Here is a 25090-nt window from a genome sequence, read left to right on the forward strand (position 1 = left end):
TCATAGTGACCCCCCACTTTGCCATCCTTGCCTCTCTGCACATAACCTGTGAGCACAATAAAATGGCTCTTGTTTTATGTCATAAAGTTTGGGTGCTTGGTACCAGGCATAATGGGAATGGTTCCTATTCTCAGAGAATTTAGGCAACTGCACACAGTCTTAATCCCCATCTAGATCCTGACATCCCACGGCTGATTTCAGAGTTCACACAAATGTCCCCTCCACTTCCTTTGCCCACACTAGCCTCCCAATCCCTGACTCCTCACTCACAGTGACATCTTTAGCTATCCTTCCTGGTTAATTAAATTTCCAAGTTTCTTTAGGTGGCTTAAGGACCAGTTGTGAGAACCTGGGCTGAAGGACAAAGAGGTCTCATCTTACATGCTGTTCAAGGATCCAGTGACTGCCACTTAGTATTATCTACATGAAGGGCCTTGAGCAGAGTTCAGGTCACAAAGTCACCATGTCAACCTTCCTGTCAATCATAACTACAGGGAATTCTGTCCCAGGGTGGGGGAAGGGCCGTGCAGGCAGCTGGTGGCAGAATACTCAGAGCTGCTGCTTCCCCAGTCCCTATGCCCAAACAGGTTCCTGGTAGAGTGCTACAATGATTGTTGGTGATAGGGCACCAAAAGGCTGTGGCCCCTGAGTACAGGTGGAGGTGGCAGAAGAAGAAGCCAGAGGTGGTCTGTGCTCAGCCTACCTGTGACCCTGTACAGCTCTCTAAAAGCTAGAAGGATCACAGGGACATCAAGAAAATGGTTATCCACTGTCCTCAAGTGCCTTGCGCTACACTATTTCTGCTACTGCTGCTACCTCCATCCCTTTTGAGATCAGGGAGCCTACAGAACCATGGCCCTGGCTGGAGAATATTCCACCACCTGGGCAAGGGCTCAAGAAGCTTCTACAACCGCCGTGATCCAGGTGCAAGGCAACGATGGTTCCCAAGGCAAGCGGGAAAGGAAAGCAGTTGCCAGGGGATCTTCGACCTCTACTTTATCTTGGACAAGTGAGTCACCCTTCTGCCCTGTCCCCAGATAGCCCATGGGGCTTAGCTTTTAGCCTTAGTCACTATGGTCAGAACATTACAGATCCTGGAAGAGGACAAGCAGGGTTGATTACAGATCCTGGAAGATTACAGATCCTGGAAGAGGACAAGCAGGGTTGTCTGTGGTCAGACCCCAGGCATGGTCCTCAGCAGCTTACTTACTGCCTACAAGGAGGGACACCATCACAGGGGTCCTGGATGGCTCTGCCCCTCCAGCAGATCTCCCTGGCCCAGATCTTGCTCCTACCTGCCTCTCAGTCGGCTTATGGTTAGGATTCACCCTCAGGCGTGTGTGGAAGGCTCACTGCTTGATATTCTGGAGAGAGTGCTCTGTGGCCTCTGCTGGGCTCTCTCCCAGTGCCACTGATCAGAATGTCCTGCACTTTGCTGCTTCTCATGTTTTGCTTCTTCCTTCCCCCCATGGACAGCCAAGGCACAGTTCCTGCACTGACAGGAGCAGGGACTCTGCCTCAGTGTGACCCTGGGGAAGCTGGACCTTGCCTTAGGCTGGCTGTTAAGGAAGGAAAGGGAGTGTGGGTGTTTCTGTTCTGGGTTCCATTCTCAGCTCCTCCTGCTGGTCTGGAAATGAACACTGTACTTTGACAGAGGTAAGGAAACCCCAGAAGGTGGTGGAAGCATGTGCTGGCCTCCAAATCCTTTTTCTCCCTAGCATGTTAGACATCCGCCAAACATCTTGAGCTGCAGAAAAGCAAAGGTTTTTTTTTTTTTTTTTTGATATTATGTCCTATTCTGGGTTTGGCACCTGGATTAGGAAGGTGCCCAGAGGCTGCTAGTACTGACAATATAACCAGAAAGAGGATCAAGGAGGTCCCCATAAGGGAAAAGAGGAACCTCAACTTAGCTCTGGAAAATTCTTGACTTTTGCCACAGGAAAAAAACCAGCATGTTTCAAAATAGCCACAAAGATTTATTTAAAAAAGCAAAAAGAATTATTTGGTAAAGCAAGCAAAGGAGCAGGCTGCCCATTCTAAGAAAGAATGTGGACATTTGAGAATGAAATGCCTTTTGGGGGTACTTGGGGTCTACTTTTATAAGAAATTTTGTAAATATTGAACATAAGAAGTGTGTAGGGGATGAGTGATATCAGCCCAAGAGCTCAATTCTCTTTAAGTAGCAGGGTGCAGGTTATGGTTATTTGGTTCTTTCCAGATCTCTTAGTTGACATCATCCAGTTAATAATATAAGGAATACCATTTTTTCTGGGGCAATATTATCCTTGTTTTTATTTATTCTAAAGAAAATGTGTTGTATAAATTGTATAAACTAGTAATGTAGGTAGGAATTTTAATCATCTGGACTCATAATGCTAAAATATTGAAGGACTTCATAAAAATTGAGGAAAACAGAATGGGGGGGGTAAATTTGAGGAGTTTTATGGAGTTTCTTAGATTTGAAGTTACTGTTTCTTTTCCCTTCCCTGTTAGTCTCCTTTCTATCTTACCCTGATGTATTTTATGCCACCTCAACAAAACCTGGGCTTCCTGGGCTATTCTCTCTTCATTGTCCCAAATTTAGTTCCTCATATTTTTTTTGCTGCTGTGACCTGAAAAAACTGTAAACCCCTAAATAATTTTTTCTTCGACTAAAAAATTTTCTTTTTTGAATCTTTTTGTTCACGGCAGCAAAAACAGCTAACTAAATCAGCCTCCTAACATCTTGAGGAGTTAAATGTAGATTGGAAGTGAGCTGATGATTTGCTCAAGGTCAATCATCGCTTGATGCAAATTATCAGAAAGTGAAAGAGTCTCCCCTTTCTTTTTTTGCTAAGGCGTGAATGGGGTAGGGGGCCTAGAGAAGGCAAGAGAAATAGTTTCTGAGTCACAAATATTGCCACTTGTCAACCCTCCTCCTCACCTCACATGGATCCCCACATGGCATCTTCAATGATGGGAGACAGGGCAGTTAATCTGGCCAGACTTGGCTGGGGCTGGAAAATCTGCTGAAGACTGTGGGACCAGGAAAGAAAGGGAGCAACTTGAGTCCCCTGAGCTCCAGGTCAGGGTGCAGAATTGAGGCTGATCTGCTGGATCCCCCTCAGTTCCTAATGTCAGACTTGCCCATTGTCAATCCTACTAGCCTCAGCAAGATCCTGTTGGAATTTGCCCTTAGGAGGAGTCCTAGAGGAGCCCTTCCACCTCCTTTGTTGAAGTTTTGTATCTATATTCAGAGGGAACATCGGTCTGCACATTCCTAGAGTATCTTTTTCTGGCTTTGGTGGTAGGCTAATGCTGCTTCATTGTATGAGTTTCAGAGTTTCTCCTTGTCTTCAATTTTTGGAAGATTTTTAGAAAAATTGATGAGATTTATTCCTTGAAAGTCTGCTTGAATTCACCGGTGGTAGAATTCATCGGTGGTTTGGTTGGTAGATTTATTTTATTTTATTTTTTACAGATTTTAATCTTTTAAAAGTTAAATTTCTATACATATTTTCTATTTAATTTCATCATTTCTTTAGGTAGATTGAGTGTTGCTAGGAAAAAAATCTATTTCATCTAGGCATCCAATTTATTAGCCAAAAGATGTCTGTCCATGGCATGCCCTTAATTTCTACAGAATTGGCAGTAAAGCTGACACAGATTTTAACCATTGTGTTGTCTCTCTTTTATTTTAGGTCAATAAAGATGAAGGTTTGCTAATTTTATGTTCCTTTCAAAGAATAAGGTTTTGGTTTAATCAAAATTTCTCTACATTTCTATTTTCTATTTTATCTCTTCTATAATGTTCTCTGTTTCCTTTCTTCTGCCAGCTTTAAATTTAGCTTTTTTTCCCCACAAGAGAAAAAGTTGATTTACTGATAGGTCTTTCTTCTTTTTAATATATTTTTATAGCTATAAATTGTCTCTTAGCACTGCTTTAGCTTCATTCCATGTTTTTCTATGTCACCATTTCATTTTTATTTGTCTCAGGTATTTTCAACCTTTCCTTGTGATTTTTTCTTTGATAATTTTCTCGTTGACAAAGTTTGTTGTTTAATTCCCACCTACTTTTGAATTTTTGAGTTTTCATTCTGGTTGACTTCAAGCTTTCTTTCATTGTGATAACAGAAGATACTTGGAATGATTTCAAACTTTTACATTTGTTTAAAGATTTGTTTTATTGCCTGACACATAATCTACTAAAAAGAATCTTCCATATGAATTTGAAAAAAAATGTGTATTCAGTTGTCAGGTAGAGTGTTCTGTACATACTATTTCACACAGTGTTTTTCCTTCTTATTGGTGCATTATAATTACACATAATAGTGAGATTTATCATGCCATATTTGTGCATGCACATAACATAATTCGAACAATATCATGCCCCAGTATGGGTATAGTTTTTTTAAATAATTATATTAGAATATTCTATTTTCTCATTTCTCTATTTCCTTATATCTTATATAGTTCTATTTATGATTGAAAATGACATTTTAAAGTCTCCAACTATAATTTAGAACTCTTTTTCCATTTAACTTTGTTGGTTTTGCTTCATAAATTCTGGAGTTCTGATTTTTGATGCAAGTCTATTTATTATTGTTTTATCTTTTTTGAGAATTGACATTTTTATTAAGTATAAAATATTTTTTTGTCTCTTCTGTCAGTTTGTACTTAAATTCTAATTAGTGGAATCACCCCCAGCTCTCTTTTGCCTTACGTTGCATGAAATATGTTCTCATCCTTTCACTTTAAACTATGTATGCCTTTAGGTCTATCGTGAGTCTCTTGTAAACACTACAGTTAGATCATGAGTTTTGTTTGCTTTCTTTATTTTAAATTCCATTCTAACCATCTATTTCTTTGGATTAAAGATTTTAATCTGATTATATTTGAAGTAATTGCTGATAGGGAAGGGATTTTGCATTATGTTTGTTTACTGAATGTTTTCTGCCTTTTCTGTTTTTCCTTTTCTCCATGTCTCTCTTTTTTTTGTGCTTAGTTGATTTGTAGGAAATGACACATTTTTTTATTTTCTCATTTACTTTTGTGTATATTCTATTTGGGGCATTTTCTTTATGATTACGTGTGGATTGCATGTAGCCTTCTAATGTTATAGCAACCCAATTTGAATCACTGTCATTTAAATTTGGTTACATACAAAAGCTCTACATGATGCAACCTTTTGTTACAATGTCATAAAATACATCTTTATATGTTGTTGTCTCAAAAAGTATATGATTTTCTGCATTTGTCTTATAGATGCTGCAGAAAAGAAAAATAAGTTAGAAAACAAGATTACAACAATAATGGAACATATATTTGCTCTTGTATTTATATTTGCTAGAAATATTTCTATGTTCATATGGCTTTGAGTTATTGTCTGGTGTCTTCCATTTTTGTTGAAAGACATTTTATCATTTCCTGGAGTTCAGGTCTAGAGCTTCTCTTCTGGTTCTTCAATAATCTATTGTACATCTCCACCCAAAACCTTGGGCCCAGGGCATCTATGATTTGTTGACTCCTGTGGCTTAGTTGTAGCCATTAAGTAAAGTGCCCACCTCCTTTCCTACCTATGTTCCAAGTTATGCAAGGAAAAGTTGAGAGGGAGTCCACCCATGAAGTATCCCCAAGACAGGTGAAAACAGATGTATTCAATAATTTGCAACTGCTCCTTTTAATTGAAGGACAATATTTTTAAAATGGGTCTACTGCTCAAAATCAAAACTGTCTATATACTGGAAATGGAGTAGTCGAAGGGTTAGCAAAACAGCACATTCACACAAAAAAAATTTCTCATATTTTGAAGATGGTGTTTTCTCAGACAGACACTTACATTATTGCTGAGAAATTTTTTCCAGAGACTTTGCAAAGTTGGCCCACAAGCAGTTGGATTTTTTGTTTGTTTGTTTGTTTTTGTTGTTGTTTGTGTGTGTGAGTTGGAAAGCTTCATTAGAAAAAGGGCATTGAGATTTAAAGACACCATTTCTGTGAAAAAAAACTCATGCTACTGGTTTTTAATTATAATTCCTTTTTTTAATCACAGAAATACTTGAAGATGCATTGAAATATCAAGCACTCAAATGAGGCTCACAACGATTAAAAAAAATTAATAAATAAGTACTCCTGCCCAATTCTGCAAGACTGCAGATCCCACTCCCTAAGGCAACCACTTGCAGACTTGCTAGCTTTCATTTGTGATATTATCTTTCGTTCTAAGAATAAGCTTGTTCTGGCGAGTGTTTCTTGCTTTTTGTTTCTCTTTTCTTACTATAGGGATAAAGCATTGGCTTCCTCATAACCAGCTTCTATGCGGGTTTCTGTAACATCTTCTTCCATCCCTTCTACATGATGATTCAATCAGTGATACAACTGTGATGTTTTGGTCTCAAACTAATATTAAAAGTGTCCTCAAGAGTGTAGTGATCTTGTCTCTTTTGGGCACTAGCATGATTGGAGCCCTGTGTGCTGGAACTTCACTGTTTTCACTGTTCCTTGTTGTCTCCTTTCTAGGGAAGGAAATCTTGGTCTCTGTATTCCTTTACTTTTTCCCTGAACACTCCCTTCCTTCCATGTTCAGAATACACACCCTCTTTGACAATCATCTGAAAGTGAAACTCTTACAGAACATGTGAGTGTGTTGAAGACTCTGACTCCCAATGAATCTTCAGTGGAGGACACTCCTTTCTACAGGGGAAAAACAGGAGAAGAGTAAGAAGAAAGAAAGCAGACAATGTTTCCTTTAGTTAAGAAAAAAAGCTGTCTTGCACATTAGCCTGGGAGCTGCAGAGGGCAAAGTTGGTGTTATGGATGGGCTGGCTGTCTAGAGCTTAGTTAGCCAGCTAATGATAGATACCACAGCATCATTCAGGTATGTCAGTGAAACAAGCGGTGTGTGGGATTTGAAGAAATATCTTGGTTCCGAAACATGCTAAGTATAAATATTGTGATTCTGCAATCTGTATATGGGGTAAAAATGGGAGTTCATAACCCACTTGAATCAAAGTGTGAAATATGATATATCAAGAACTATGTAATGTTTTGAACAACCAACAATTAAAAAAAAGAATTTCTTGATCATTCAGTGCCTCAGTTTTCTCAATTGTGAAATGGGAATAAGTTGGTATCATAAGGAATGCATGCATAGCAGGTTCCTAGCCTACACATTCTCAGTGAAAGTTGAACCTGATATTGTTAGGGTTATCTAGATCTTACTTTGTCATCAGCTACATGTAGTTTTATATGCAGCCTAGAGGAGGTAATAGGATGGTATAGAGAGAAGGCAGTTCCTATTAGTATGCGACTCAGCACATATAAGCATGACCTTCCAGAAACTCACATTTAAGGACACAGTGATAAATGGAGAGAAGAAATGGTGGCTCCTAGTAAGGGTTCTGACTCTCATAACACATGAATCACATGAAACACCATGGATCCAGGAAAAATGTCTGAGCAAGTACACTAACTTCAGTTTTACCATGGACCATCTCTCAAAACTTGGACAGAAAGCATAGCAGTTAAGCTTGACATTTCTCTTTCATGCTTAGAATCTAGTTACTGTTCTTTGGTGCAATGGAGGCTGATGGAGATGTGGAATTGCAAACACCTTTGACCCTGGGAAGTAGCACAGATGGGAGTGATCCCCACAATGTGGAATATCAGGAGGTTCCAATTCCCTTTACCTCTTCCCCAGAGATCCAGGGACTAAATGTGAGAAAAAGGGAGCAGGGACCTGAGAGCCAAGACGGAAGGTCCTGTGCCTCTCTCTCCTAGTTGGAAATGATGACAGCTGGACATGCTGCTCCTCTGGCAGTGCCTACTAGAAAAGGCCTTAGCACTAAGAGTGGATGAGCTGTGCAGGCTGATGGGAAACCCTGGGTATAAAATAAGCTCAGGTTCCCATCTACGCAAGATGAAGTTTAGATTCCTATTGAAAATGACTCCACCTGCTGCTCACAGTGAGCTCTGGGAAATTTGAGTCAGTGAGTGGAATCTGGCAGTGTCATGGGGTTGCAGGTCAGATAGGCCTGAGTAAAAAAAATCTCCAGTCTGGGGGGAAGGAGAATTGCAGGCCAGGACTTGTCCCCTTCTGGGATTTGACTATCCAAGTGCCTCTGATCACAGTGATGCCAAAAGCCCTTCTCTACTCACCCATAGAGAGAGCAGGAAACGGTTAAAATAAGGGCAAATGACAGGGAGTTGGGTGGGCAAAGGGAACCTGCAAATCAGAAAAGATAATGGACTTTTCCATCCACAGATCCCACCTAGCATGACCAGCCACACTGGTAAATTACCAAAGTTCCCTCACCTTGGGATGCCCTACAGTCCCAGGCCGAAGGGTCTGCTTGACCACCCTCTGCTACTCCTGGCCCTGATTAATGTCACCTCTCAGGATGATGCACTGTGGTTCTTGGTGCTGGGATGCTCTTGTTAAGGAGCCTGCTGGACAGCGGGCAAGGCAGAAACTGCACACCAATTGGATATGCCATATCCCCAACTCTTGTTTCCTTTTTTTTCAGGTCTGCCAGTGTGAACAACAATTGGATTTACGTTTATGAGTTGGTGAAGGATTTGGTGAACAAATTCAAAAAGTACGGCTTCTCCACACTGCTGGCTCCTCTGTGCTGCGGGGAATAGTCCCTGGCAGTCAAAGGGCATGACCGTTAGATTTGGTGAGCGTGGGAGCACCTCATGTAGGGAGCACAGAGCCCAGGGTGCAGGGCAAGAAAGGAACAAACCACACTGGACCTGTGGGGTCTCAGCAACTCTGGCTGGCCCCTTCCTAGGAGACAGGGTATAGTGCAGAGACACAGTCTTCCCTCCAGGACCTCATAGGCTGGAAATAAGTCAAGACAGAAAAGGGCTGGGGTTGTAGCACAGTGGTAGAGTGCTTGCCTAGCAGGTGTGAGACACTGGGTTTCGTCTTCAGCACTACATATAAATTTTAAAAATAAGGATATTGTGCCCATCTACAACTAAAATATTATTTTAAAAGAAAGTTCAGTAACTCAGTAACTGGCAGAGAACTTGACTTCCTTGGAAGGTTAAAGGACAAAGCAGGAATACCAGAAATCAAAGATAGTTTCCCTCAAAAAAGGTGGATATTTGAACTTGATCTTGAAGGTTAGAGAAAGGGACAGGGTCACAGCAACCATCAAGGTGACCTCTAATGAAGAGATTCTGGAGAGGCTAGGGAGTGAAGGAAACTCAGAGCCAGGCTCAGAGATGAGACAGCACTGACCAGTCTGGGGCCAAGCTATAGGGACTCATCACGCCAGGTCAAGGGACTTAGAATGTACCCTGTGAGCCATAAAGAAGTCACTGAAGATTCATAGATTTGGGGAGACAAGATCAAGATTGGGAAAAGAATTCAATAACTGTGGGTGAACTGAGTCAAGAAAAAAACAAGACCACTGGGGAGTTCAGTCAGAGAGGCATGTAGCAATCTTATTATAAGGTCTGAGGGTCTTGGGTTATAGGGCACTGAAAAGAGAGAGAGAGAGAGAGAGAGAGAGAGAAAGGGGAGGCAGGTGTGCAAATAGCTGCCAAAAAGAAGATGAACTCTTTGAGCCAGGGAGTGAAGTGGGGACCAAGATACAAGCAAGGTGACAGTAGAAGACAGTCCAGGTGGATGAGTGGCCCTCATGGAGGAGTGTAGATATGTCTGTCTCTTTTCATGTTCAGTGGGTGCATAGTTGTGGGATGTGTGCTTGTGTGTTTGTGCCTGTGTGCATGCACATGCATGTGTATGCAAGTGAAAGAGAGTTGGGGTGTTGGGAATACAGAGCTGAAGCAGGAAACCTTCAGCACCCTCTTTTTACTTGGACACTTCATCTCCATAGTCTTCAGAATCCTTCACCAAATGCTTCTGAACCCCTCCTTATCTGAAATGACCCCAGTGCAGAAGAGACGGGGTGGGGATCAGACAAATATGCACTTCCTCCCTAGCTGCTCACTGATATCTGGTAGAACCAGTGCATTGGCTTCCTCATGAACTGTGCTTCCTCCTCAGCCCAAATATGCGGATGTCCTTCGTTCTCTACTCAAAGGGTGCAGAAATTTTCATGCCGCTCACTGGAGACAGGTAGGTGCTGCTGTGAAGCCCAAGGCAGGCCTGATGAGCCTGGCCACATGGAGCTCCAAGGATCTGAGAGGCTCACGGAGAGCAAGGTGGGAAGTTGTGGAGCTTCTGACTGACTGGGAGGTGAGGGAGAGCTTAGGATGCAATGTCCAGGGCTCTGCACAGGGTAGGACCGGCACAGAAGAGGGGTGGAGGCACTGAAGACGTCTGCATGTTTGGAGTTGTGGGGCATCTTTTGTCCAGTGTCCCCCACAAAAAAGCCAGAAGCAGGGAACGAGGAGGGACAAGCCAGCCCTAGGCAAGGGGAAGGAGGTCAAGGGCATGTGGACAAGTTGGCCCCCACGTATTGTTGTGGCACGTTTTAAATAAATCACAGGGTCAGTCTTGAAGCCAGACATAGAAACTATTTTCACTGGTGGGTCAGAAGGGCAGTAGGCGAGTCGCCTCTACAACCTTCCACCCCTTGCAAAAGGTAGGGTGAGTGCACTCTTGTAGCAAAAACACCCAAAACACTATGGTCCAAACCATAGCAACATAGGGAATGGGTCTGAATAATCCAGTACAGTCAGGGTACATTTCCAAAGAAAAAAATGGGAACAAAAAAGAGAAAAATTTTACATTGTATAGGATCAGAAACATTTTCCAAGGCCGTGCATTTCTAAGCAGGCTGTGTTAAGCAGGATCAAGTTGACAGAGGCAGAGTTTTCTCAAGGGAGAAGCATTTCTTATATGAAATGAAGTGTCAGGGTCCAATGGAGTTTGTTTGGTCAAGACACATATATTCTGGCCCATAACAGAACAGTGTCAAGGAAGACAGGGAGGGGCTGGGTCCGTGGACACAGGGAAGACCTGGGTTGGTATAGGTTTGGGAGAGACCTGAGTGGGTGTGAGGTGGTAGAGAGGAAGGATGTGGTAAAGATGCTGACAGGGGTCCCTGAGGGACAGGAGGTACTGGGCTGGACTGGGTGGACCCTGGTTTGGCATTCCCTGGGCAGGGCTGGATATGGCCTCCTCATCTCCCTTGGCAGGGCCAAGCTTAGGGCCCTCAGTTTTCACACGTGGAACTTCTCTGCCTGTGGTGGAAAGCCACCCCCAGGGTCTATTCTCTCATTTTGCTGACTCAGTCTGTCATGTTTATTTAACCCAGGCCTCAGGATGCCCCTTCCTGTATCCTTACTGCCAACAGAGCCCTCCCTGCCTGTCCTAATCTTGTCTGTGTTAACAGCACCTGACAGGCCAAATCCCCCAGCCAGTTCATGGAGCTAGGGTGGGCACCCTCATGGACAACCTTGAGGGCTGCTACCCCAGCTTTGGGTCTTTTGTTTTAGTAGGTCTTGGAGCCCAGCTCTCTAATTGAGTAGACTGGCCAGAGGTCTGTGGCAGTGGGGGATAGTAGCTGGCAGAGCTTAGCCACATGACCTTTCCTCAACCCAGCCTTCCCTATGGAAAGACAGAGTGTTCAGGAGGACAGTGTTCCAAGATTTAGAGATAGAGGCAGGAATGATGAGCCCCCATGGTGTCTCTCACACACAAGCACATCCCTGTGGGCTTCCTCCTCTAACAAAAATCGGACCAGGCAAGCCCATGGTGAGCTCCCTGAGGCCTGAATACCCTCACATGAGCTCAGAAAACGGCCTAGGTTCTCAGCAACCATCATGCCTCACCTGACCTGCCACAGTGCTCATGACATTAGGGTCAGAGAAGGCTGTGAAACTTCCTGTCCAAGACCCAGTGCCAAACGGGGGTCACCATGATGCTTGCCTTGTGTCCTCTCGTGTCCAGGCAATTCCACGGTAGACAAAGCTGTGGGACCGTTCATAAGTTGGTTTAAAATTGTCAGTCTTCCTCACCTTAATCTTTATTTTCAACTTTTTTATTCAGAAAAGAAATTGAAGAGAATCTTAAGAGACTTGAGAGAGTGGTGCCTACAGGACAAACAAACATGCACGAAGGATTTAAATTGGTACGAAGGGCTGGGACCTGGAGTTGAGGATGCTGGCTCCCAGTTCTTAAGAGTATCACTAAGGCATCTCACTATTATTGTCCAATGTTTCTTCATTCCTGTGCAGGTAAATCAACAGATGGAAAAAGTCATCGCTGAAGGTAAGCTGCCTGCTTCCTTCTTTGTGGTAGGTGGGGCATAGAGCTGGTGCCCCTGGGAGACATATGTGCAGATCTCCTGGGCCTCTTCCAAGCTCCTACTCTTGGAGTCAGTTACTGGAGCCAGAACTGCAAGACCAGCCTGTGCAGTGAGCCTTGTACTAGATGGTTCTGAGACGTACCTATATTTGAGGCCCCAGGTATCCATGCGTGGATCTTGGTCACTCTGAGGTCTTTAACCTACACTTGATCCTAGTGAACAGAAAGAAGAAAAACTGCAGGGACTTTGAAGAAACAGACCTCTTTGTAAAGCTCCGACCCACAGATTGTTTTCCCTGCTGGGCCAGCCTTCCTTTTCCTTCTCTCATCTGTGTCTTCCTTCTCTGAAGGGCCTCTTGGACCTGTATCTCAGACAACGCAAACAGCTTTGCACCCCCAGAAAGGATGTCCCTCTGGACTGTAGGCTTGCAGCTCCTGTCAGGAATATGTGGGGCCTGGTGCACAACAGCACTGAGAGCATGTGGGATCCCCTCCCCTAAGCCCAGTGAACAACAGTCCTAAACTACCAGACCTACAGATGGCCCAAGAGTTCCCACAGATTGTGCCTGAATCAGGTGCCTGGCCTTCATCAGCCTCACGGGCCTCTGCAGGAGGGAGTGTCTGACTGTTGCTCCCCTCACCCAGCTAATAGGCTAAAGCTTATGGAGGAATGGCTGGGCTTCCTCAGGGGAAAGTGTGCACAGCCTGGGGGTTAATGAGAATTCAAGTCACCTTACCCAAGATGCTAAGGTGGGGGAGCACCTGACCTGTCAGCTATGGTCAGTGCAGGGCCCTGGAGGCCTGTGGCAGCATAGACATGGATAGACACTTGCCAACCAAGCTACACTCTTCTTGCTTATTCTGTAGGCAGTAAAGCTACCCCCATGATTATTGCTATGACTGATGGAAGACTGTTACCAAACGTATTTGAGGAGACCAAGGAACTGGTGAGTTCAATCCATGGTTCCCGGCACCGTGCCCCGCATAGTCTGATGATTTACTCTTGACACCTTTTTCTTAGGCTAACAAGTCTCGGAGTATGGGGGCAACCGTTTACACTGTGGGTGTGCTGGATTACCAGAAAAATCAGGTACTTCAGAGCAGGTGCCCAGGTGTCCCTCTGCAGCCTAGTTGGGGAAGCTCTCATGGGTGGCTTCCCAGGGCCTGGAAGAAGCTGCTCTTCTCACCTGCCTCAGGGAACTTGAAAACAGGTGGCTGCGGTGAAAGGACAACAAGAGGAGTCACCAGCATCACCTGTGCTGGGTGGGTGGGGGGAGCTTCCTGCTCCCTAAGCCTGGGCTGTGGGCAGAAGCCAACGTCTGACCCCAGCTCCTGACACTCCACTAGCCCCACTGCAAGAGGGCATGACACTCTGCCCTGGGTCGGGGACCTGCTTTCTCAAGACCCTGGGATAGCTGAGGGGCTCAAGTCACCTCTTTTCCTTTGCAGATGATAGCAGTTGCAGACTCCCCAAAGCACATGTTTGGGGTGGACACAGGATTTGCAAATCTGAAAACCGTTGTTGAACCAGTGAGTCTGACTGAATGTGAGCAGAAGTGATCTGTATCTCTCTGGAGCCTGAGGATCACATTCCTAGCCCCCTTCCTCCCCTCTCTCTTCCAGCTTTCTTCCAAGACCTGCATTGAAGTCACATCTGTAGAGGCTTCTGATCGATGTGCAGGAGGTAAGACAGAATGTTTAATTGATGAGTGTGCACATTGCATGAGTATGCATGAATGGGGTGATTGTGTGAGTGATTTGCTTGATATGTGTGGTTCTTCCATGGTGTATGTTTTGTGTATATGGTGTGTGAGATGTGTATATGGGAATGTGTGTGTATCAGGGTGTGTGTGTATGATATGTGTGAGTTTTGAATTTGTGACATGTTCACAATCAGTGAATATATGTAGTGACTGAGTAGGAGTAGGAAGGTGTGTGAGGTGTAGTATTTTTGACTGTGGGAGGATTTGTGAGATATGTACACGTAGCTGGCCAGTAGTGTGTGTGGTGTACATATTTGTAGTGCAAATGCTGTGGTATGTGGGGGAACTGTGTGCCATGTGCAGGTGTTGTACATGTGTGTGTGTGTTGTGAGTGTGTTGTGCAGGAGGTGAGAGGGCATGGTGTGCATTGTGTATATGGTGATAATGGTGTCTGATGTGTATGGTATATGTGTGGTGAATATTTGGTGTTTTGTAGTGTGTAGGAAGATATGAGTGTATATGTACTGTGTGGTGTTTATGTGATGTTTGGTGCATCTCAGAATTTGTAGAATATCTTTGTGGTGTTTACAGTATCTAAGAGTAGTATATGCTGTGTTTTTCATTTGTACATTGTATTGGTGTGTAGGTATCTATGTGCATGATTTGTGTGTAGTGTTTTGTAGTGTATGGTGTTTGTGTGGAGTTCTTTATTGTGGTGTATATGTTGTGTGCACATATGTGGGTGTGAACTGTGTGTATAAATTATGTGTTTTGGTATAACTTTGTGGGGTGTGTATGCAATATATGTGGTGTGTGTCATGTAAGTTTATAGATTGTGGGTGGCATGAGTTATGTTACAACAGGGAGTTTGGTGTTTGTGTATGTTTATGGTTTCTGCCTATATAGGTCATGGAGAATATGCATGTGTACACAGTGTTGTATGGTATGTGTATCAGAGTATGTTGTATGTGAGAAGAATGGTATTTTGTGGGGAATATACTTGTGTTGTGGGTATGTGGAATGTGTTTGCAGGATATGTGTGATATATGTAGTGTTTAGGGAATGGTTTGTAATATGTAAGGAGTATTGTATGTTGCATATGTATGGATTTTGTGTGTGTGTGTATGTGGTGTATGATTTAGTGCCTGAAGGTGGAGTGTTTTTATATGGTATATGGAGGGGTAAGTGTGCATGGGGTATACAGTATACGCATGTATATATGTGTGCCGAGATGTATGTTTTGTGTTTATGTGTGGTAGAGTGTTTGTGGGTGAGTGGATGTTGGGGGTGTGCATGGGTGCATGTGTATAGATATGGTGTATATGAAATTTTCCTTCCTGGGGAGGGATGTGTGTTAGAAAGCACAGTGTGGGTATGTGTGCAAATATCATCTATCTAACACAAAATGTTTAATTGCAAAAGTAGAAAAACATATTTTTAAAAACTCTCAAGGAAACACTAGCAAATGGAGTGAGCAACATTTAACAGGCCAGTAGGTCAAGAGAAATCAGGGCTCATTCCAGGAGGACCAGGCTGATGGGGGATTTGAAAAATGTGGAGTTTGCACATCCACCAAAAGGGCGTGATTATATCAATGGATGAAGAAAAAGATCTGGACATAACTCAACTTCCAGTGTCCTGCTGGGAACAAAGGAAACCTCCCTACCAAATACAGGTGTCCACCTTGACCGCCAGGGCTCATGTCATCCACATCAGTCCACTGTCCCCTAGGATTAGACCTGACCAGGATGCCTCTGACCACCCTGCATTCCTGCCTCAGTGTGCTGAGGACACAATTGTATAGACTTGGGGATGGCCACCTCTCCTTGTCACAAACCCTCTGTGTAGCCCTGGTACCACATGTTGGTGTCCTCACACTGTGGTTGATGGAAACAGAGCCCTCAGCCTCCTTTTTCCTCTGGTGGAGCTTAGGTGCAACATGGACTCCAGTCAGGCAATCCTGGCCTCCCTGCCCTCCACAGGGAGGCTCCATGGCCACAGGCTGTTGGTAGCAGAACTATGTGTTCATCTGTGCTCTGCTACCTGTGGCACCAGGCCTGCAGCAAAGTGCCAGATATCTGGGACTTCAGTGTGGCCTAAAATGGATAGAAATAACACTGTCAGGACTGTTGGGAGACACAGAGGTGGTGACTGGATCAGCACTTGGAAGCTGATGGGTCCTAAGGACAGTGGCAGGTCCTGATATTTCCACTTTGGTTCTTGGTTCAACATTCCCTCTGCCCTTGCTTGTGCTGGGCAAGTACTAAGGGGTGGGGGTGGACTCAAGGACCCCCATTCCCCCATATGGCCTCTTCTGCTTCTGGTTTAAAGCAGCCCAGGTGGCTGGTGCCTATATGTCATTATGTGCCCTGGACACACAGGCCTTGGCATCTGAACAGTTAGGACAAACCCCAGGTGGGAATGTGAGATGTCACTCCTTCTAGCAGTTGAACTCCTTCTAGCAGATGTGTCCGAACACAAGCTCAGCCAGTGACCTGTTCATTTACTAGCCATCTTATGCAAAGGTGCCACATACAGAGTGACAGTCATTCAGATAGGAACCCAAGGCAGGATCCTTGGAGCCAGATGACACAGAACAGATCAGTCCTCATTTTATCCTTGAGAGTCTGATGAAGGAGGCCAGGTGAGGAATAAAGTCCTTGGTCAACTGACCTGGACTGAAGTGCTATTCCATACTGGAATGAGTCAGACCTGAGCCAGGAGGTGACTGTACAGGTAAATGAGCCTGGACTTGAGCTTGAGGACAGGAATCCTGACTCCTTTGGAGCTGGACACCCTGCTCTCCTCTCTGTCCCTTGTATTGGCCTCAGGAGAAGGAGGCTACACACTGGTAGAAGGAAGCGCTTGCTTACACACAGGCAGGTGGCTGTGCTCCTTGGTGTGTCAGGAAGAGACAGGGATGAGGGATGATGTGCTGGCCTCAGGACCCACAGTTGGGAATGGACACATCCTGGGAGGAAACCTCCTGGGAAGGGTAGGGGCCTCTCCTGTGCCACACCTGTGTTCCTGCCCTGCTCCTAGGGTCTCCACTACCACAGGCAGGAGGAGGAGAGAGAGTCCCCACATTCAGGAGCCTCACAGGAATAAGGCAGGGCTTCTTCAGCCTGTGCATCAGAGCTCCTCTCTGCCTTCCATATGGGAGGGCCGGCTCAGTGCACAGCCTGGGGCCCTGCAGCTTAGGAAGCACTGGAGATTTCAGGGTGTGAAGACTTCCTCTGAGTTGGACCTTGTGCATGCACTGGCTTGGGTTGTAGTCATGAAATTTTTGGATTAAGGGTAATGGGAGGAGGATCACCAAGTGTGCAAGGCCCTTCAGCCACCTCAGCCACACCAGATGAGAATGTGTCCAGAGGGACCCATAGATGCTGATTCAGACATACCTGCTGCCTCATCAGGGCCTTGTGGGAATCACACCTTGGGGATTGGACCCCCATGAACAGTGAGTCAGAGAGAATGCAGCCCTTGGCTCTTCCTCACTCAGATATTTAAATGTTGTTCTTGTAGCTTCTTACGATGTGTTCATTACTGGACAAGGTTTTCATAATGCAAGAAGGAAGGACCAGATTATTTGTAGATTCAAGTTCAAGGATAAAACCGTTGTTGGTAAGTACCCCCTTTGTGCCTCAGGCCACATTTACTAAACAACAGAGCCCCCTCCCTCAACCAGCCAGTTCCCAGTCCCTGCTGACCATTCTCAGTGGGTATTGTGTGGTTAGAGGCAGTGTGGACAAGTGGAAGGAGAGACCTGCTGGGATGCACGGCCACCACTCCTTTCATCTAAATATGAGACGTAATAAATCCTCAGCAGCCCAAGAGTGTCTTGGAGTAGGGATTCACACCTCCACAAGGATGAGTTTGTGCTGGGCTGTCCCCACAGCAGCATTTGCCCCACAGTGTCCTCAGCTCCCTTTCCCTGATGGCAGATGACCTGAGCTCAGGAGGCTTATGGTAGGAAATGTAGCAGCACCTAGACTCCGAGCCTGTTCAGGTGCAGCGAGCAGCCTTTCTGGGAAATTATTCATTCCTGCAAGCAAAGGAGAAATCATAGACCTTCATGAAACCCCAAGGCTACAGACACAGAGTGAGCAGCCCTTCTTGGCTCTCATACTTGACCACAGCTAAGGAAGTATAAAGAGGAATTTGGCTCAAGGCAGAGAAGGTTCCATAGTTGCAAGTTATAAAGCTCTTTTCAGGCTCTCTAGAGAAAGAAAGGAAGGGAGAGGAGAGGAGAGGAGAGGAGAGGAGAGGAGAGGAGAGGAGAGGAGAGGAGAGGAGAGGAGAGGAGAATAGAGGTGTGAAGCTCTTCTCAGTCTTCCTAGAGAAGGAAAGAAAAGGAGAGGGGAGGGGAGGGGAGGAAGCCCTATACCTTCCTCAGGTTTCCCCTTCTCAGATGGCACTACCATCCACCCACTCCCTCTGGTTGAAAATCCCAGAAAAACCTAGTGTCATCTTTGATTTCTCTTAGTTCTCTCCCCATACCCAGTCCACCATAAAATCTTGCAACATTTATAGCTAAACAATGACTAGAATCTATGCAGCTCCTGCAAAATCCATCAGACTTGAAATAAAACAAACCTCTTCCCAGGTTCTTCCCACTCACCTTATCTACCTCTCTTGGCTCATTCCTTTCCAACTCAACAAGCTCAGTAGTTCATGCCTCAGGTCCTTGGCAGATGCCACTCTCATAGAACAGAAAACTCTTTCTTCTGCTGTTCTTTGGATACTTATTGTCTGGTTGGTCTCAGCTCAAATATCAGCTCCTCGGAGAGAACTTTTTTTTTCCTTTTAATGAACATGGTCCATAGCCTACATAAATAGCAAGAATTGTCCATGAGTTTAAAGCACCCACCATCTAATCTCCATCATACACAACCCACACCATCTGGTTTTCCTGATTGACAGAGGGGTGACAAATTAGATGTACAGATCCATTGACATAGTCATGCCATTTTCTCTTCAGATAAGAAACCTAAGGATTCCAATGACACTTCCATAACTTGTCCTGGAGCAGAGATAAAACAACCTGATGAGTAAGTACCCTTGCTTGAATGTCTTAGGGTGGGAGATCAGGTGCTCAGTGTTTACCACCACTATGTGTAGAGAATTTGGAATGGCTCCTCTGCCAGGATGGATGTCTATCTGGGAGTGGGCTAAGGGCACCTTCACCACCTGCCCTTTTTGGTGACTAGCAAGGGGTTCAGGGATCCACAGTAGCTCAAGCTCTGATGAGGGAAGGATGCAGGAGACAATATGTGCAAAGACTGTTAGCCTTGTTTCAATTGCCTTGCAGAGCAAAAACTATACATTCTGTAATAAAATTAAGGATGGTGACGCCATGCACACCTCTCTGGTTCTTTAGTCTATGGCCATGATGACATCAGATGCCATGAGGATGAATCATGGTCTGACCCATAGTCTTCTTCACATTGCTGAGGTCTTCCTCCTCATGCTTTGTGTGATGAGCTCTCAATATCCCCCTATATACTCTCTGGGGATCTTAAATGCTGAAATTTCAGATTTATTATAATGAAGATTTTAGTGGGCTACGGTTCCCCAAGGGCCTGAACCGAGTCTTTCTTGGCTGGTTCTCAATATCTGCCCTTTCTGTGCATTAGGGAGGTATTTGTTGAAGTCAGCTTGAACAATGGTGAGAGCTTCCTTGGGAACAAACACAGCATTAACAGCACTAAGTGTGGCGTAAGTACCTGGGTGGGGATTCAGCGCCCCTTGTGCTGTCCAGAGCCCCTGTTCTAGATGCCAATGCACCCTGGACAGATCAGAAAGGCAGAAGGTCCCAGGTAGGCCTATAAAGCAGCTTGGGCAGACAGGTTCCTCTAAATTCCAGCTGGGCCAGTGTGGGAGCCTGGATAGTTGCCTGTTACATGCTAGAGTCTATGACATCTAGGGTGCCCACCCATTCCATGTGGGAATGCCTAGGCACAGGGATCTGGGTGGTTCTGCCAGCTGAGGTAGGATGTGTGTGTGCCCTGAATTGGTGCCTCAGTCATGGATGTGATACCAAATTCATTCTGGACCCAGCCTTGAGGCCTGCTCAGTAGCCCTTCAGGCATGCCTGAGTCCTCAGTCTCCTCTCTGCCCCAGCTGTCTCCCTCTGTGGGCTCCCTTTCACCTGCAGTGCACACCTCCTCCTATCCCACCCCACTGTGGTTGTAAAACAGCTACCAGTTGTGTGTGGCCTTCTCAGCTCAGCAAGAGCAATCTGAAAAAGAGGGTGTTACCCACCCAGTGTGTCTTTTCTGAGCTTTACATCATCCCAGCAATTTAGCCAAATGTAAGATAATAAGAGGCCAGGAAAGAGGAGGCTTGTGTCTACTTGTCGCTCACCCTTATATTCAGTGTCAGCTTGTGAAGACCCTACAGGGTTGACAGTCCCCCCAAAGTCTGCCTTGGCTTACTCCTGCACATCCATGCATAGATCAGCAGACTGAACCCACATCTGCTCATCAAGAGACAATCTGTTCATAGCCCTTCCTGCAATAGGCACAGTTAGGAAAGAGCACGATTAGCCGTCCAGTGACTCCAGCCCAGCCAGCGCCCATCACTTCTGCTCTCTGCGTTGCTTCTCCTTTCAGCCACCTGTTTTCTTGGCATAGGCTCCTCCCCTGTATCCTCTCTTAAGCTTCACTCTAAGCAATCACTTGACTCGGGAGATAGTGGGGAAGGCTGTGTCCCCAGAGGGTAGCCTGGGATCCCTGAAATAAGAATTAAAACCAGAAGAATAAGCCCCCACTTCTTAAACCCCAAGTGAACCTTCGCCCAAGCAAGGATATTCTAAACTCTCTGAATTGACAAATGCCCATAAAGCAGTGGTGTAGCTTCCCCTTGTGTAGATGTGCTAGCTGAGACTCAGAGAAAGGAGTAGGTAAGGTTATGGCTATAGAGCTAGGAAGTTGGGAGAGTTTATAGGTTGACAGACAGCTGTCTCCTGTTCCTATCTTGTGTCTGTACCTCTCTGGGGTCCCCTATCTGGGCACTTTTTGTACTTTCTGTCATCTTTACAAGGTCCTGAATTGTAAACTGAGGTGAACAGTGAGGGCCAGGTTCATCAGATGTGAAGCTTCTGGGTTATTGTATGTCCAGAATAAAGACATCAGATACCATGAGGACAAATCATGGTCTGACCATACTCCCCTTCACATTGCTGAGGTCTTCCTCCTCATGCTTTGGACAATGAGATCTCAATATCCAGAAGTCTTTCAGCAGGACCAGAGGCAGAGTCTGCAACCCTCTATGGAACTGCTCACCCCCTTCACCCCATGATATCCTTGAAGGTCAGGCAACCTGAGAACTAAAACTGGAACAGATGGAAAGCAAGGGGGTGGGCAGTTAGGAAAAAGCCCTTAAGTCTTTCCCAGGGCCCCTGCCATTAGGATTATCAGCTACATTATTTTCTTCAGGGTGGCCAGAGTCCCCCAGTCAACACTGAAAATACTGTCACCGTTATTGAGAAAAAAACCTATGACCTGGGGTTTCTTGCCTGGCTGCCACTCTTGCTGCTGATCCCACTGTTGCTGTACTGTTGCTGGAAACTATGCCTCACGGTGAGTATGCCCAACCCCCAGCACATACCCTCTATGCGAGGGAGTTGCCCATGAGTTCTGAGTATGCAAGGTCCAGTGGAGGCACACATTAACCTCACGTTCCCAGACTCTAGACACAGCCTGGACTCATGACATGATCCATTCCCAGGCTGGCTCAGACAGTTGGCCTGGGACACGTGGATGCTTGTTTCAGGCCTGGCCTAGGCCCTGGAGAAGGATATCAGAACCTCTGGAACCAGGGGAAGCTCTCAGAAACTGGACTTCAGCAGGCCTTGGATGGACAAGGACCCAGGGCTGGCCTCTGTGTGGAAGAAAGAGTAGGAGAGGGAACCCAGGAAGGGTTGATGGCCCCAAATGCCGAGTGATGCTGGCCAGGGAGGAGTAGCAACTTCTGGGCCAGAGGAGCTGTTAAACCAACATGGATCTCTGCACCCTTGTGGTGCCTTCTGCCATTTCTTCATCTCCCATGGCTGAATGCCAGTGATTAGAGGCCCGTGATGGGCTCCAGAGGTAGAGAAAGGAAGCAGGTACCCTCCTGGCCATGGGGAGCTCCCAGACCTGAGTTCATTCAGGGCATGAGAGTGAGATGTCACTCTGGGTAGGATACAGTCAGTGTCCTGAGTACAGCAAAGCAATAGCAAAGGACTGAGACTCGCACCCTGGGGGCATTAGGGAAGGCAGAGGCTCTAGAGAGCAGGGTTGGAAGGAACATCACAGAGAACTAGGGAATGGAAGCAGAAAGAGCTGATGTGGGAAGGACAACAGCCAGCACAGGGCAGGAGAGTCCTCATTGTGCACAGTGGGAGCAGTGAGCAGAGAAAGCCTATGACTATCCCAAGGTGCGGAGGCAAGTGAGGGCACCAGAGACAGAGAGGATCTCCAGAGGAAGAGAGGCCAGAGTGTGTTCTGGCTCCAGGTAGGTTCTGGTTAGATGTGCAGCACTCCAGCAGCTGAGCCTCTCTAGGGGTAGGCTTCTTGGCCTGGCTCATCTTCCATAACCCTTCTAGGAAGCATGAGACACCCGATGGATCAGGTGGAGCCTGCTACGCAGAGCACCATAGGCACAGGGAACCCTTGCCCCCACCACACACACACACACACACACACACACACACACACACACACACACACCCCAAAGCCATGTTCCATTTCTTTGCTCCATCCCAATGTCCCCTCTGACTGCAGAGCCCAGGCAGAATCCATGACACCCCCTCCACTTCCTGACTTTTGTCTGTTTAACATTCCAGGATATCATGAAGCCACCTCCAGAAAAGGTACGTGCAGGTTTGAATCAAGACTTTGTTACTTACCTGAGAACAACACTGACCTTCAAAAGAGGCATCAGGAAGCCTGTGCCCTGGAGCTCAACCTACCTGGGGAAAGACAATGGGAACAGAGGGTCAAAGAGGGCTCTGGGGAGGACATTGACTAGGTTGATATCACCCATACAACTCCCCTCCAGGCACCCAGAAATTCTTAACCATGAATCTGTGCTACAAAAATAGTGCCTTGAAGGCATGTTCAAAAAAATGTGATGATTTCTACTAAAATAAGTGGGCTTTCTGTGGGACTCAAAGGACTTACTGTAGAATGCTGAGTAAGCAGGGAGCCTTTTGCAATAGGAACCTCAAGTTTCAGGTGCTTGTTCCCATCTCCAGACTCTGGAGGTTGGTTTGGCTCCTTTGAATGAGTCTTCATCCCTGTCTCCTGGCAAGGCTGAGGGTGGGTCTGGGTCAGGGGCACCTGGGACTGGAATGTGGAAGGAAGCTGGCCTCCCTGCCCAGGTGGAATCTGTACTGGCTTCAAATTGGCCTGGGAAGGCTGCATCTGCACCTACCAGGCTTCTGCAGAGGCAGGGCCACTGAACCACATCCTCCTGGCCAGGCTTCTTCCAGCAAGGAGTATCTGAGAGCTAAGAACACAGAAGTGAGGTCAGTTTGAGGAGGAGCCAGATGTACAAACAGGGAGAGTCTAGCTGTTCTGCTTGTGGAGGGTACTCCCCTTGCTATGGGATACCACTTACTTGTCTTTTCATGTATCCCACAACATTAGCTGAGTGGTCCCAAAGTGCCAGGTGCCTGTGCCAGGGACACCATGTTCAGCTCCTCAGCACCTATAGACAAGGATGCAGAGATGTGCTTTTTTCTTCTAGAAGCCAAAAGAAAAACCACCCCCTCCACCACCAGCGCCACCACCTACAAATCCTTGCCCCACAGTGATCGTCTCCTGTTGTGGGTGTGGATCTGGCCTAATGGAGGTAAGAAGGGCCCTTTGGTGGGGCTCTTTTGATCCCCTGGTTGACAGGGTAGCTAGTTTATTTCATAAAATCCTGAGCCCTGGATAGGACTTGGTTTTGTGGAACTGGTCCTGGATCATTTCATGCTAGAGGATAACCAGAGGCCCACCGCAAGCTTCTGGCTAGGGAGGCTAGTAGACACAAGGGTTCACTCCATCCCAGATGACTTATTCCAGCAACGATGGCGTTTTTATCAGCATTCAGAATTCTGGACTATGGCCAATCGTTGACTTCTGGCCAGTCTCTGGTACTCAGAGACCATGTTCGACTCTGGAAGTGGTTTTGGTGTTGGAGTGCTGGTTCATGGTAGATGAGTCAAGACACAGTGAATCACAGAGAGACTTTCAAGGTCAAGGACAATTAAAACAAAAAAGGACCAGTGCTGAGCCACCTTCTTCCCACCATGAAAACTCAAGAAATATCATTGTCCTCAGACAGAGCAAAGAAAAAGCACAACGCATTGACTCTGCAGCTCACTAAGATAGGATGGCAAGAGTCACAACAGGAAGAGGCACAGATACAGGTCCTGAAGGGCATCACAAGTTCCCTGTGCAGGGGTTGAGCCCTAGGATGTAATGTCAAAGCCTGAGGAGCCCTGCTTAGCCCAGAAGAGCCAGGGCACATCTTGGTGAGGGAGAAGCAGGCCAGGCAGCAGCATTGGGCATGGGACAGGGGTGCACAGGCTCCCACAAAAAATGGTGTTGAGGAAGGAAGAGCACCCAATCACCACCAGCTTTGTGCTCCTCCTCCCTGGTTTTGCCTGTCTTGGTTGGATACATTACTCCTCCCGGGAGCTTCTAGCCCCTCTAAAGCCTCACAGACAGCTGGGAAGCCAGCCCTGCAACTCCCCTGATAATGGGCCACAAAGAAGCCAAAACATGCTCTCCAGAGGACAAGGCTACTACCAATGGTCTGTTCCAGTCTGCAAGGCCTGGGCCTATCCACTCAGGGCCAGAGAGGCCTGGACTCCAGAGCTTGAGGCCATGTGCTGCCCTCTTCTGGCCTCCTCACTGCCTTCCTCTTCTCTCTGTCCAGGTCTCAGGTACCTGCTCATGAGAAGGACATTGATACCACTTTTCTACTCTCTCCCTGTCTGCCCCCTCCCTTTCCTGGAGCTTCTGCCCAGGACCCCAGGCCCACCACATGTTCCCCTTTGAAGATGTCTGCTTGCCCACCACACATCCTTCCCAATATTTGTTTTTCATGGCAATACTGACTTTATGATGCCAGTATTTCCACCCAAGCTGCCACCTAATGCCATTGACTTGGTAATCATCCCAGGGACCAGGTGAGCCAAACATGGGGA

The 25090-nt window shown here is 46.2% G+C and overlaps 1 protein-coding gene across 1 annotated transcript; it reads left to right on the top strand.

Moving 5' to 3' along the window:
• Positions 1-758: 758 nt before the first annotated feature.
• Antxrl (ANTXR like) lies at positions 759-24840 on the top strand. The gene is made up of 14 exons (XM_078022198.1): positions 759-1009; positions 8502-8573; positions 9995-10066; positions 11945-12026; positions 12133-12166; positions 13070-13149; positions 13224-13292; positions 13652-13732; positions 13826-13886; positions 18887-18956; positions 19542-19623; positions 22736-22762; positions 23641-23745; positions 24820-24840. The coding sequence occupies exons 1-14, from the start codon at positions 759-761 to the stop codon at positions 24838-24840; spliced, it is 1107 nt and encodes a 368-aa protein (XP_077878324.1).
• The last annotated feature ends 250 nt before the right edge of the window (positions 24841-25090 follow it).

Source organism: Ictidomys tridecemlineatus, chromosome 1, assembly GCF_052094955.1.
Source record: "Ictidomys tridecemlineatus isolate mIctTri1 chromosome 1, mIctTri1.hap1, whole genome shotgun sequence".
In the NCBI taxonomy this organism is placed as follows: domain Eukaryota; kingdom Metazoa; phylum Chordata; class Mammalia; order Rodentia; family Sciuridae; genus Ictidomys; species Ictidomys tridecemlineatus.

What these genes read in the sequence shown, in the direction of transcription:
- Antxrl (XM_078022198.1), top strand. Translation starts at nt 759, where the DNA reads ATGGTTATCCACTGTCCTCAAGTGCCTTGCGCTACACTATTTCTGCTA. An exon ending in TGGATTACCAGAAAAATCAG is followed by an intron (nt 13,293 to 13,651) that starts GTACTTCAGAGC and finishes TTTCCTTTGCAG; the next exon opens with ATGATAGCAGTTGCAGACTC. An exon ending in GAGATAAAACAACCTGATGA is followed by an intron (nt 18,957 to 19,541) that starts GTAAGTACCCTT and finishes TCTGTGCATTAG; the next exon opens with GGAGGTATTTGTTGAAGTCA.